Raw genomic sequence first — 14,576 nt, 5'->3', positions numbered from 1 at the left:
AGCCTTACATTACCGTTACTCTTATGCTTTTTACGTTTTCGTTGTCTTTGGTTTGTACTTTAATTTGACTTTCGTTAACCAACAAAGCTCTCTCTCTCTCTCTGTCTCTCTAACTCTACTCTTTCTCTATCTACTGACCATTGTCCTATAAATAAATGCTGTGCTGTAATCTGTCCTCTGTCCCTCTTCCCCACAAATCTTTTGCTCGCTTTCTACTCTGTAAATATGTTTAACCCCCGAAACCCAAAAAAACCTGTACCCTCTTCTACGTAATTGAATTGTATATGTACATAAATTATGTAAATGTACATAAATGTATATGTTTTTTTGTATACCACACATGAATTCTCATGGCATGTTACTGTCCTTCATGTTTGTTTTTCTTATAAATAGCCTGCGCATGTGTTTGTTTACATTTTTCAAATCTGCCCGCCAGTTGCGCCTATCGATCAGCGGCATGGCCCATCGATATACTTGTGTATTTTCGCGATCACGAGCTGCGGTCTCATTGTTGCCGCCAAAACTGCCCGTGCTGATCTTTTATTTGCATTTGTTTAAAAAAAAAAAACATTTAAATACGCTAAAATCAATTGTTAATTTTGGCCGGCTTGCGCGCACAAACCGACAACTGTGCGTACGTGTGTCGCGTATCAAAAATGAGCAGTGATAAAGTGAAAAACGGCAACGAGCACGAGCACTCGGACGACTCATGCGGCGTAAGTAATGGCAAATAGAGTGAAAACTGAGTGGAAAGTGAAAATTAATAGTTTGTGGCTGGCAGGATGAGTCGGCCAGTTTTACCACAAACAGCACCACATCGCACAGCAAATCGCCAACGTCGAGCACGAGGAGCAAACGCCGGGGGCGACGCTCCACCAAATCGAAGCCAAAAACGGTAGCCGCCTACAAATACGAGTAAGTGGAGGAGCAAACAATAGAAAGGAACAGCCAAAATCCATACAGCACTTGTCTACTTCAAGCACACACGCCAAGGAGAACCATGAAGCGAGCATTTTCGGCGTGGCCTTCAACACGTTGCTGGGCAAAGACGAGCCCCAGGTGTTTGCCACAGCGGGCAGCAATCGGTGCACGGTGTACGAGTGCCCACGAAAGGGCGGACTGCAGCTGCTGCACTGCTATGCGGATCCAGATGTGAGTGTGACCAGATGGGAGTTACCGTCTTTATACTGATTTCCATTCGGATTCTGCAGCCGGATGAAGTATTCTACACATGCGCTTGGTCCTACGATCTGAAGAGCTCCGCTCCGCTGCTGGCTGCCGCTGGCTATCGGGGTGTTGTGCGCGTCATAGACATTGAGCAGAACGAGGCTGTGGGCAACTATGTGGGCCATGGCCAGGCCATCAATGAGCTCAAGTTCCATCCGCACAAGCTGCAGCTGTTGCTGTCGGGCAGCAAGGATCACGCCATTCGCCTGTGGAACATTCAAACTCACGTCTGCATTGCCATCTTCGGCGGCGTTGAGGCACATCGCGATGAAGTGCTCTCCATAGACTTTAACATGAAGGGCGATCGCATCGTTTCCAGTGGCATGGATCACTCCCTGAAGCTGTGGTGCCTGGACAGCGCGGACTTCCAGCTCAAAGTGGAGCTATCGAACACATTCAGTCAGGAGAAGTCCACGATGCCATTTCCCACAGAGACGCGGCACTTTCCGGACTTTTCCACGCGCGACATCCATCGGAATTATGTGGACTGTGTCCAGTGGTTCGGCAACTTTGTGCTGTCCAAATCCTGCGAGAATGCCATCATCTGCTGGAAGCCCGGACAGCTGCATCAGTCCTTTGAGCAGGTCAAGCCCAACGATTCGTCGTGCACGCTCATCGCCACTTTTGACTATGACGAGTGTGAGATTTGGTTTGTGCGCTTCGGCTTCAATCCCTGGCACAAAGTCATCGCGCTGGGCAATCAGCATGGAAAGGTTTATGTGTGGGAACTGGATCCCAGCGATCCGGAGGGTGCACACATGACGACGCTGCACAATCAGCGCAGTGTGTCGACGGTGCGGCAGATAGCCTTCTCCAGAGATGCCAGCATTTTGGTCTATGTTTGCGACGATGCCACCGTGTGGCGCTGGAATCGACCTCAGGCTGCAGCCATTTGATAAACGAAAGAAACAGCAACAACCACAACCAAATCTCACGTGGCCAAAACTCACAACATTTCCTCTTGTCTAGTTCCTAGTTTTTTGTTACAATTAAATCAAATCGAATCGAATGTAAGGTCTGTGGCATCTTTAAGCTCTCCTTTAAGCTATGTGTTTGTGTCCCCAGTTGGCCACTTCTAATTGTGGCGCTAAAGCAAAGCTTCGCATAACAAATGGCTTTCAATTGCAACGTCATTTATATGCATTGCTGCCCTGCCCTGTCATGCTGCAAATAAATGCGACGAAATTGAAAATGCCAGCAAGGAGAAGGAGAAGGAGTGCGGAGGCGGCGAGGTAACGTATCCCAGCAGCCATAACAGCTCCCAGCAGACTGATTAAGCGAACAATGTCCCACAACGATTACGTATGCCCTTGCCAAGAGGATGCTTTGACTTTAGAGTGGAACGTGTGAGATGTGTGTTTACTTTTCTTAGATTTTACCTTATAATTCATTGAATATCTCAGCCCAAGAGATGTTTTTGTATGCAAAGATGGCAGTAATATCTGCATTTCAAAGGCTTTTTCTATCCGCTGCAGTGGAGCTGTCTGCTGTAATATTTTCTCCTCTATTCAATCACTATAAAATCTCACACAAAAGGAATATTCAAGTCACACTCAAGTCAAGGGTATCCCACTCTTCGTTTATTGAAATATTCTCAATTTTTCGTAACATTGTCTTGGCTTGATTGGGTTTTGCATCTCCTTTGTTCGACGTTCGTTGACCGCACCGCACCGCACCGCTGACTCTGACTCCGACTCCGACTCTTACTCTGGCTGAGAACAACTCCGTTCTACGTTCTCCGTTCCACTCCGTTTGGCTGCTATGAGTAATTAGCTAAAGTTGGCTTGGTGCTTGCCAGGGGTATTAAGTTGTCAATAGAAGATTCCGAGAACTCTCCAGGCAACAGCAAAGCGTTTGGGACACGCAAAGTCGAAAGGCTGGACTGGGCTCAAATGTTTTCCTTTTGGGCTGCCATGCTGATGCTGATGCTTATCCTTGGCCATAAATTGGTGGCTGAAATTGAAGCTGTCTAAGCTCCACTCTGTATGTTTTGTCTGCCGTTGCCACTTGTTTTGTCATTTGTTTGTTTTTGCTTGCATGTGCCGCGTACATCAGATGCAACTCTGCCAATTCCAACAATACCAACAACACCACCACATCGTTCTCCTCCTCCTCCACGGTTTGTCACAGTTCCACGCATGTTCTCAGCTATGCGCGTCGTCACAGTCACATCCATGAGAATGACTACAGCGACTCGAGTAAACGACGAATCATTCGCTTGCGGTTTGTCCTTACCAACTACCATAACCTAAGCATCCTAGTTGTCATGTTTGTCATGTTTGTGTGCCGTCTTGGTGTCGTCTGTGCGTGATTGTGATTGCTTTTATACCTAGTACTTGTGGGAAAGTTACTTCAGATGCAGCGGTATATTATTTGTGTCTCGCGTGCGCCTGTTTCACTGTCAAAATACGCAAATTACACGCCGCACCCAAGGTGCATTTACTTACAAGGTGTCTTAACGTCTTCACCATAGTGCAATCTCCATCTCTATCCCGTTCTAGCGCTTGTCTCTCTGAGCGTGGTGAATAAGTTACGAGTGCTCCCCACAGCTGTCTACGTCACCTTGTAGTAAATTCACCTTGCCGGCACCCGCACCGCACCCGCGGCGCAAGCCTGGAAACCACCCCACACACACACACTCACCGCACACACACAGTAGCTGATGATGATTTGCGTCTTCCACTTGTCGTTTTAAAAATTAATCAAGCCAAAATGCCGCGAGCTAAGCCGAGTGTCTCCTCCTTCTGGCTGTCACTCTAATTCGGGTTTACATGTGCCGCCGACACCGAAATTAGTTTTAGCTTGTCATTTTTTGGCAAACAGCAGCAGCAGCAGAGCTAAAAGCCACCTAATCAGGGCAACGACTTCGACTTTAAGCTCTTAACATGTGGGGTAGGGCGTACGCCCACTTTCGATTTATGAAGACAAATGAAGTCAGAGCAGGGGCTAGGCAATTTTTACAAATGAAAATCTTCAGGGGGAGGACAAATGACTTTCGATCCAGAGACACTTTATGCTCGGTCTGGATATAATGCGAGGGCGTGAAATGACAATGCCTTAAGAGTCGCAGGCGGAATACATTTAAATTGTACTTTACTTTAAGAATTATTTATGATACATTTACGTAACAGAAATGGGGGGACATTTACATAAGTCGAAGAATTTTAATCAACTTTTTAAACTATTTTTGTGTGATTTTTCGTGAGGGTATTTGAGGGTAAATATTCTTAAGAGTTTTCTAGAATTATCTGCACTAACAATGTAAATCTTAAAAACGAATTTGTTGCCCTTAAAAATATGCAAATAATGCATAAATTATTTAGGGCTTTGTTCGTTTGTTCTTATAATATAAATCGCATAATTCAATGCTTAAACAAAAACACACAACATAATGCTTTGAAGTGTTCTCTAAAGTATTCATAAATGTAGGAACATATTCCAATTTAAATATCTGCACGTCAGACACCACCCTTCCACAAAAATCTGTCTGGCAATAAGTCTTCGAAGCTTTTCTTATCACTAAACCCCATCGTTGACGCAATTTTTGGCTTTGTTTAATTATGATAAAAAAGCAAATAATAAAACTTTAAAAGGAAAGAAAAAGAAACGTATGGGGGGGGGAATCACAATATTTCTGTAAAAATGTCAGTTAGATATAGGCAGTCCCCCCATATATATCTACATATCTATAAGGTATATACTCGTATGTGTGTGAGTGTCGTCGTCGTAATCATGAAAGCAAAAAGAGATATCTTTAGTTGAAAATATTCACAAATTAAATGCCATTTGCGGCTTCATTCATGCCGATAAGGTTCGAAATAAATTCAATGTGTTTTCGGCTTTCGCACTCGTCCGTCACACACTCCGCCGCAGATGTTCCCCGAAATATGTGAAAAGTGCACCAAAAGCTAATAGAAACAACTACAAATTATACAATAAATCACAATTAAATAATTATTAAAAAAAAAAAGAAGTAAATTCTGCAATTTATGATGCAGCGGCAGACGCGAGGCAAACCCGCGCCACGGCTGGGCCAAAGGACAGACAAGTAATTGCGGGGGCAGCGGGATCTCTGTATCATTAATAGTCATTAACACTGATTGAACAACTGGCGTGGATTGTATCTCATTAAGTGATGTATGGTGCACTATAATTAATGGTCGAAATAACGAGCAGCAGCTACCTGCAGATCGCCAAACCAAAAACCAATTAAAATTGCCAACTCCACTCATCGCACAATATTCAAATGAGTCAGACACAGACAAACCCCCCCTTATCGACTCTGACTCTACGGAATTATGTAGGTCAATAGTGGAATATTCTATCCCACACTCTGGGCCACAAGTAGTAGGTTATTACCAGAGTTAACAGTGGCCGAAGTCGTAGTCCCTGCCACTCATCAATCATCTTTTGGGAGTGACCCAAAAAGCAAACTGAAAGTAAATAGCTTCAACACAACACTAAGGGCCACCAAGACGTACAGCAGCTGATATTACCCAATGCAAAAATCAATAACAAATGATGTTAGCTGCCAACTTTTGCCACATAGGCAGAGTGTCCCAGTGTCCCCACAGCGAGTGGGAGCGGTTGACAACAAATGAAAGGACCTTCGGGCTGTGCTACTGTTCTGCTCGGCTACTACTATTAGGTCTTGTCCTGTCTTCCGCTTTGCTGGCCATACAAAAATGGGAAAATACGCACTTTAATCGCACAAAGCCGTGGGTCGCTCAAGGGGCGAGGGTTGCTTGAGGGTCCAGTGGATTTTTGAGACATTTTTGCAGGAAGAATTTTCTATGGAACATTTCTTGGTTAAGTTGTGGATTTATTAACGATTTTAGATCAATTTTCTGTGTGCTAAATTCTTACCTTTTGTGAGCTTTAAATCGTTGAATTTTCAGCCAGTAAATGTGCCACACTCAGACCCTCAGCCTCTGTGCTTTCCCCTTGGCTAAAAAAAACTCCTCCACCAGTCTTAACTGTTGCTTAAGCTACAAAATTTCTTACACATAACTTCAATTTTCCTGCTCGGATTAAATGATTTCATTTTGTCTTTGGCTATGTGGAAATTCCATTTACTTTTCATTAACCGCAATTACCTCTGGCAGCCCTCGCAGAAACGGCATTCAGAGAATTCCCAGCATTCCCGCTTTTCTCTCTCTGGCTTTTGTGTTGTATTACACGCTTGTGTCCTTGGTCTGCCCTGCCACCGTTTCCATAACTATGAACATGGCTATGGCTTGTACTCGTAGCTAATGGGACATGTGAGCCGATTGTGTGTGTGACGTTTTTCAGACAACACAAAATCATTGGCACAAAACAAAGCTGTCAATTTGCCAGCAATTTCCCGTGTGTGTCGACAATGGAGAACGAGCCCCAAGAAGAGGGGCAGGGCCATTGGTGGGTTCACAAAATTGAACAACGACGACAAAAACGCTTTGGGGCACAAGCACAGGAAATTGCACGCATAACTATTAAGTGGCATGCTTCCCAGGGAGCAGCAAGCAGGGCTCCTGGAGGTGGTCCTTTACGCATTATCATTGGCCCCTTTTTATGGCTGCGATAGTGGCATCATTTTTGTCTTTGCTTCTTGCCATTAAATGACCCTTAAAATCAACCACAACACCCCACAAAAAAGATCAAGGCAAAAGCATATTTAAGCCAAAAATTGCAAGGCGAAAAGTTGAAGGAAACTTGTAAATATTTTGATGAATTTTAAAGAAAGTTGCTAAAGAATGAAATGCTTAGATGGGAAGAAGCTATTGAACTGCATAGTGTAGGAAGTGTTTAATGGTTTTTGGGGAATTTTACTGATAGAGCGGAGGTCCAATGAGCGTGATGAATTTTTCTTTAAGAAACTCTCAATGCTACATCCATGATTTCCAGCAGAAACTTGAACCCTTGCAGCCGTGAATTACTCAAACACATTCTGCGCTGCTGCATTAAATATAAACAAATTGTTTACCAAGTTAATGCACTTTTTTCTCCACCACTTCAACATCAATTCTAAATATTGAAACAACAAATCAAAGCGCTAAACTGCAACCTGTTGCATCCTTTTTTTGTAAGCCCCTCTTCTGGTGTTTGTCAAGATTAAAGCTCGCGTGTTATTCGACTGCATATCATGGGCTTAAGTGAGTGGAAACTACAGGGGAATTCTTATGGGAAAATCATGCAAATGTGCCAATAACTGATGCAATTTATTTAACCAAACGCCACAGCACGCAACACGCAACCCGAGCCGCACGCCACGACTCCCTCCCGCCACAAATAAATGAAATGAAAATTGAATCCAAGCAAAATATAAGAGAAAACAAAAGAGAATGAAATGAAAGAAGTAGCAGATAAATAAAAAAAGAGAGCAGAGCAGAATGTAATATAAATGAAGAGCAGAAAAACAAGAGCTGAAGTGCAATGCAATTGTGGAAGAAACTAAGAAATTGTTTTCATTGGTCTCTGGCCTTCTCTGTTGGCTTTAGCTTTATGATAGCCACCTTAAACCCTTGCTTAAGATCTAGTGGAAAAGTTCTAGAGTCATGGAGGGGGAGGGGAACTGTGGGGAGCATGCAAAGTCATTAAACAAAAGGCAAACCGCCAAGGCCTTGGAAAGGAAGTCGGGTTGCGGCTTACGAGCCCCAAACTCCTTCTCTGGCGATATTCGCGACGTTCTCGTGTTTATCAGGCGTCAGCGAATTCCCTGTTCTGTTCTGTATTCCCTATCCTATCCTGTTCTTTGTATTATTACAGTTTTCCTCTTCTTTATTTGCCTCTTTTTTTTATTCTCATGGTATGACTCTGCTGGCGATGCCTTTTAGCATTTTGTGTAATTGCTTTGTGGGAAATAGTAAAAATATATAAAGATGTGTGTCAGTGTGTATATATGCTATATGGCGGTCTTTGTATGTAAGTGGACGAGCTACAGCTTGGGACTACACTGCAAGAAAATACTCTGCAGCTTTTTTAATAAAGATAATTTTAATAAACATAATTGAAATAAGAACTGACTATTCATATTTAAATATTGTATTTGTTAAGTTACATTAATAAGGTGTCGCTTAAGATTTCGTTTGTATTAATACAAAAAACAATTGAACGAGCTGCCGCTGCAACCTCAAAACCATTTGGTAGGTTGCTGCACAGTTATGGCAATCCCTTTGGCAACTGCCCAGCCTCCAAATGTTTCTCTCAGTGTCGTCTCTTTTGGTACATAATAGTTCTGTGGGCTTGGCATGACTCGGCAATGTCTTAGTGCTGACATAATTGATATGGCCACCTAGCACAGTTTTCCCTATCCCCTACCCCACCCCCAAGTATTCCATTTTGTTGTTTCATTTTTACTTTTTGCAGTTGGCGTGCGCCCTGCCAGTCCATGTACACGCAATCGAGAGCTGCAAGGAGTGGGGGGAACACACTCAATCTCTCTCTCTCTCTCCCTCTCTCTCTATGGGGGGAGGGGGAGACTCTGGGCGCACGCAAATGTAGCAACTGAATTGTGGCTTCTTCTGGCAAAAGAATTTTTTTGCTAACCATTGGCAGGGCGCTCCGTTAGCTTCAGTTTAAATTTAACTCGCGACGGGCCAAGTACAAGCGTCAAACAAATTTCGAGCGGGAAAGAATAAAGAAAAAAGAGAGACAACAACAACGGCACAATTTTTGGCTGCACAAATATTTGCTTGTTGTCTGATCATTAAAAGCGCATTTTGTCAGCTAATTACACGGAGAGGGGTGCGGGTGCAGAGGGAAGGTGTCCGTGTGCAAAGTGTTTTTGTGATGTATTCATTTCAAAGTGAAAATAATAAGAAATAATTAAGCTGGCACGACATTGCGACAAAGTCAATTCCCGTTCGATTCCATGTTGAGCCCAAGGGCGCTGGAAGGGGCGGCCAGCAGCGCTGTTGTAACGGCACAAAGATCGAAAGGGACTGCGACCACGGAAACGTTAACGGTAAACCATCATAGCGGCAGATCGTCATTACCATCGCGGTCGTCGTTGCCGTTCACGGCACTGCCATGAGTCGTCTGCGGCGTGAGAGTAGCCGACAAAGCGTCATCACCGTCGAGCTGATACAGTTCATAATTCAGTATCGAGCCCAGGAGACGCAGGATAAGAAGAAAAGGTGCGAGATCCAAACAGATCCAAACATAATACTTTAAAATCAAATTAAAAATCAAAGCAAAGTACCTTCCACTATGTTGTCTGTCTCTGAAGCGGAGCATGCCATGCTCAACGAATGGTACACGTATTAAATACAATTTAAAACTACAAAAAAAACAATTAAGCAAACACTCGGTAGAGCATATCAAAGCTTTAGACGCTGTGAACTGTACAAAGCCAAACGATGTAAATATGCAACAAAAAAGGAATACTGTCGGGAAATGCACAGAAATAAATTCACTTGTTAAATGTTTGTGTGTGTGGTGCAAGAATGATGTGTGGAAATGGCTGCCAGATGGGTTTAATTGTTCAAAAAAGTGATTGGTAAGGGAAATGCCAAAGGGAAGTGCGAAAATAAGTCAAAAATGAATACAAATTTCATGAATTTTGAAATGATTTTCGCTACTCAACAAAAACCTTTGCTGTAAGCGAAAACTCTCTGAAACTCTTTGCAGATACTTGGATACCAAATAGCAAAACAAACAACACCAAAATATTCCAAATATATTCAATTAAAAGCCTGCAAATGCTAAGCCAATTATTTGACCTCTAAACAGCCACAATTATTGGCTTTTAGAATTGGTTTTGCCACCTCACCTCATACGCCTTTTGTGGTTCACCTCCAAATTAATCGCTGTGGAAGTGCGAGTACTCAAATAACCTCAAGTCAATGCCTAAACCTGCTGAAAACCAAACAAGATTTCGCCTGAAACCAAACTCGCTGTAGCCCGCAGATCCTGTCAGTGCAAAAGTTTAATCTAATTAACCGTAATTGAATTTTGCGCTAATTTGCTCAAGTCGAAAGCGCTTCAGAGCTGTCTCCCCCACGCCTTCCACTCTCAGCCCTACTTGGTCCTGTTTTTCAGTTTCTATAGAGCGAAAGCTTAAGTGCTTTACAGCTCTGTGGATGCGAGCAAAAAAAAAAGTATATAAAACATGTAATGGCAGAGAGAAAGATGTTTTTCCAAGAACCATTTTATCTACTACGCAGGCAAATTCAATGGAAATAGAGGCGGTGTAGAAATGCTATAAGTATGGACTGGGAGGTGACCTGGAATGGTTTGAAATGATTGCAGAGATTATTGATGATCGTTGGAATATTTGTAGAAAATGTTCATTCTAACTACAACTCTGAATATTTCTACTTTAATATTAAAAAAACGACATGCCATAACTGCAAATGAATGTTAAAATAATCATAAAATAAGACACCACAATACATTCATTCCATAATGCCAAAGATTTACCCTTCCACTGGCACTTTTTATCCCCCACAACTGGCATACAAATTATCATAAAAAATATATTACAAACACATAAGTGCCTCAGCATACCCACACACTCCTTTACAGGGTATATTTTAATATTTTTTATATAAATTTTACACGGCTCTGAAACTTAATAGGAGGAGATGTAGAAAAGAAAAATCTGCTCATGGCGTTTCCATAGAAATGCATTGATTGGGCGTCCCAGAAGGACACTGCACCTAATGGACCAATTAGTGAAGGGAATTTTGTACATATGGCTGTGTGTACAGATACTTGTATGAGCGACTGTTGCCAATGCCAATTAGGATGGCTTGGGCAGGGACAAAATTCACAGAATAAAGTTGACGACTTTTTGCAGAAAGTCTCGACTCTCGTACCGTCTCCTGGCACGTTTTGTTCTCAATGTTGTTGCAATGTTCACGTATTTGTTTGTGGTTGTATGTATTTGGCATGCAATGAAGAAAATCCTACAAGTCACCATGCCCATAAAAACCACACACACACACACACAAACCCACACACGCCACATGCCACACAACCCACTCGTTGCATGCTGCACCTCTGCTGCCTGCCTTTGTCAGCTTTTTGCCAAGTAGCAAATTTACTCCTTACTCCTCCCACCACACCCACCACTTTCCTACCTCTACACTCACTTACTTGTTTAGCTGTTAACTAACTTTAGTCTGTTTCTAACTGTATCTGTATCTAAAACTGTTCCAAAAAAAATAAAACTTTATTTTCCGCTCACTAAAAATTCTTTTCTAACCCAAATAAAAAATTAAATTCTTCCTTTTTCCGTACCAATTGTTAAACCCACACAAAAAGAATATTATTAAACATTTAATTTGTTTATATTTTTGTTTTTATTTTTATTTTCTTTTATTAAAAACTTAGCTTACAATATTTTGAACTTATTGAAAGAAATTTGATAGAAATGTTCTTTTAATTTTTGTACATTTCTTAAATATTGTTTTCTGGTAATTTCGTTTAACAATTAATCTAGCTAAAAGTGTCTGTAAATGCAGCCAAACTAATAGATTTTTTTCTCTTCCCCACCTTTCCCCCGTAACCTAACCAATCCCCCCAAACCACCTGCAGGCGCCTGGCCGACGAGGATGATGAGTTATCGGAGGTGCAGCCGGATGCCGTGCCACCGGAGGTGCGCGAATGGTTGGCCTCCACATTCACGCGCCAGATGGCCACCAGCCGCCGCAAGAGCGACGAGAAGCCCAAGTTCCGCTCGGTGGCACATGCCATACGTGCGGGCATCTTTGTGGATCGCATTTATAGACGCGTCTCCAGCTCGGCATTGATGCAATTTCCACCCGATGTGGTCAAGCTGCTTAAGGTGAGTTGGTGGTTAATTAAAAATTCAAAATTATGCAATGAGAGCAAGGGTACAGCATACACTGAATGGGCAATAAGTTGAATTATTTTATACAATTTCCTTAAAGTGTCCCAACAGGGAGCTTCTTTTGTACTAAATTCGCGCTGGCAACCGGCGTCATAGCTGGCATTATAAAACTTAAAAAATATTCCACTAGCGGAGATTTAATTATTTGATGTTTTATATTTTTAGAGCATCTTTCTTATGAGAGATAAAAATAACTGAAAAGCTGACCGTAAAAATGTCAAAAATGAGGGAAAACGTGAATTTTTGTTTATTTTAGTAGTTGTTCTCATCAAAATGAATGAAATGATGTGTAAATAATTGAAAATAGTCTATAATATAGTGAAAAGAGCAGTTGGACATCTGTTTTTATTAGCCGAAATGCCCATTAATATCTCAAAATATATATTAAAATATTTGCTGTACCTTTTCCGCAGAACCTGGATGACTGGACATTCGATGTGTTTGCTCTGACGGAGGCAGCCAGCGGGCAGGTTGTTAAATATGTGGCCTACGATCTGTTGAACCGCTACGGAGTGATACACAAATTCAAGATTGCACCTGGGGTGCTGGAGGCATTTCTGCATCGCGTGGAGGAGGGTTATTGTCGCTATCGCAATCCTTATCACAACAATTTGCATGCGGTGGATGTGATGCAGACGATGCATTATTGTTTGTGCAACACGGGATTGATGAACTGGCTGACGGACTTGGAGATATTTGCCTCGCTGCTGGCGGCGCTGCTCCACGACTACGAGCACACGGGCACCACCAACAATTTTCACGTAATGTCCGGCTCGGAGACGGCGCTGATGTACAACGATCGAGCGGTGCTGGAGAATCATCATGTGAGCGCCAGCTTCCGGCTGCTGCGCGAGGATGAGTATAATATTTTGTCGCATTTGTCGCGGGAGGAGTACCGGGAGATGCGCACTCTGGTGATTGACATGGTGCTGGGCACGGACATGACCAATCACTTTCAGCAGATGAAAACGATGCGGAATCTGTTGACGCTGCAGGAGGCAACCATTGACAAGTCGAAGGTGTTGTCGCTGGTGCTGCACTGCTCTGACATTTCCCACCCGGCCAAACAGTGGGGCGTCCATCAGCGCTGGACCATGCTGCTCCTCGAGGAGTTCTTCCGCCAGGGTGACCTCGAGAAGGAGCTGGGCCTGCCCTTCAGTCCGCTCTGCGATCGCAATAACACACTCGTCGCCGAGTCACAGATTTGCTTCATTGACTTTATCGTGGAGCCCAGCATGTGCGTCATGTCCGATATGCTGGAGTACATTCTGGCACCCATTGCGCCCGTGCTCAAGACGAAGCCTTTACCTTTGCTGGAGCAAGATGACAGCTGCCGTGTGGGTCCACGTCCCTCCGATCGTCGCACCGATGAAAAGTCCTCCGAATGCAGTGCCCCGCCCATGGCACGCAAGAGCCTCACCGGCAGCACTGCATCCAAATTTGTAATACCCAAGCCATGGCTTTTATGTCTCGCCGAAAACAAAAAGATCTGGAAGGAGCAGGCCGTCAAAGGTGAGTCTCGGTCCCTGTGCCCCTGCCCCTGCCGCTGCCTAATGCTTTATTAATTATCATATTAATTGGCTGTGCTCCTGCCCCCCGTCCACTCGCTGTAGTCTTTGCTAATTGAGTTTGAATGCCCTTTGCTTTGATCTCCCGGCCAGCCATTTGTTATTCATGCTAAAACCTTCTTACGCAGAGCTCTTGGATCGGCGCCAAAAGAGCGGCGGTCATCAAGCCTAGCAACAAACTGAAACAGAAACAGAAACAGCCTCAAGCTAAGAACAAGAAATTGTATTTAAAACCCAACTAAAGTGTGCAAGAAATAAGGCAAAATATAGCAGAAGAAAAACAACTGCATAGAAACCATTTTTGCAAGCAAAAAGCAGGCGCAACAAATTCTCAAATTAAGATTTCAAATAAATATTATATTTAATACACAAACTAAATGCGGCAACGTTTAAGTTAAGAGATTTTGCCAGCAAAATGTGCAAAATATTTAGCTAGCGGCAGAGTGTGCCCAGAGGTGTAAACTGCATTGCTTTGCTTTGTTTACTTTTGTGAAAAGTGAATGAAAATTCCCGTTTAACATTTATTTTATTTACCTGCAGATGCCGAGAGCCGCGCTTTGGCCACCGCTGCCGAGGAAGCGGCTGCAAACGCCGCAGAAGATGCGGACAAGCCCGCAGCTGAAGCGGAAGCAACAGAGGCCACAGCGGCAGAGACAGAGGCCACAACGGCGGATGCTGCAGCAGCCACCTAAACATAATAAACAAAAAATACAACAAAAACAAATAAATAAAAGAAAAAATCATAAAAATTAGCAAGCACACAACAGAAAGGAACAGAAAATAAAAAAAAAAACAAAAACACAATTCCAAAAGAACAAAATAAATAAAAATAATGTTAAATGCGCTTAGAAGCAAACCTAGAAAATATGATTAATAAACGCTTCAGATGCGGCTCTCTATGTGAATGAATGTTGGTTAGAAATTAGAATTGCATCTTAGGATCTACC

The 14,576-nt window shown here is 43.0% G+C and overlaps 2 protein-coding genes across 9 annotated transcripts in view; both read left to right on the top strand.

Annotated features, from left to right (window-relative positions):
* LOC117582494 (calcium/calmodulin-dependent 3',5'-cyclic nucleotide phosphodiesterase 1) overlaps positions 1-14,325 on the top strand; it is a 79,019-nt gene extending 64,694 nt beyond the window's left edge. For 7 of the 8 annotated variants that reach the window (XM_034270270.1, XM_034270274.1, XM_034270266.1 and 4 more), the window contains 3 exons: positions 11,746-11,995; positions 12,475-13,573; positions 14,170-14,325. In XM_034270270.1, coding sequence (XP_034126161.1) covers positions 11,746-11,995; positions 12,475-13,573; positions 14,170-14,321 — 1,501 coding nt within the window. In that variant the 3' untranslated portion in view covers positions 14,322-14,325. Of the gene's footprint in view, positions 1-11,745; positions 11,996-12,474; positions 13,574-13,757; positions 13,918-14,169 lie in introns of those variants that run through there. The other variant, XM_034270271.1, reaches the window with a different exon arrangement.
* On the top strand, positions 494-2,232 carry LOC117582496 (polycomb protein esc). Its single transcript, XM_034270280.1, has 4 exons — positions 494-716; positions 782-915; positions 981-1,152; positions 1,212-2,232. Exons 1-4 carry the CDS (start codon positions 657-659, stop codon positions 2,121-2,123), a joined length of 1,278 nt encoding a protein of 425 aa, XP_034126171.1. The 5' UTR covers positions 494-656; the 3' UTR covers positions 2,124-2,232.
* Positions 14,326-14,576: the final 251 nt, after the last annotated feature.

Source organism: Drosophila guanche, unplaced genomic scaffold, assembly GCF_900245975.1.
Source record: "Drosophila guanche unplaced genomic scaffold, DGUA_6, whole genome shotgun sequence".
Taxonomy (NCBI): domain Eukaryota; kingdom Metazoa; phylum Arthropoda; class Insecta; order Diptera; family Drosophilidae; genus Drosophila; species Drosophila guanche.
Note: the sequence above shows the minus strand (reverse complement) of the source record. Positions and strands in the feature narration are given on the sequence as shown.

Bases quoted from the DNA above. Each gene is read 5' to 3' on its own strand.
- LOC117582496 (XM_034270280.1), top strand. From the start codon at position 657: ATGAGCAGTGATAAAGTGAAAAACGGCAACGAGCACGAGCACTCGGAC. The intron at 916-980 runs GTAAGTGGAGGA...GTCTACTTCAAG, and splicing joins GTAGCCGCCTACAAATACGA to CACACACGCCAAGGAGAACC. The intron at 1,153-1,211 runs GTGAGTGTGACC...CGGATTCTGCAG, and splicing joins ACTGCTATGCGGATCCAGAT to CCGGATGAAGTATTCTACAC.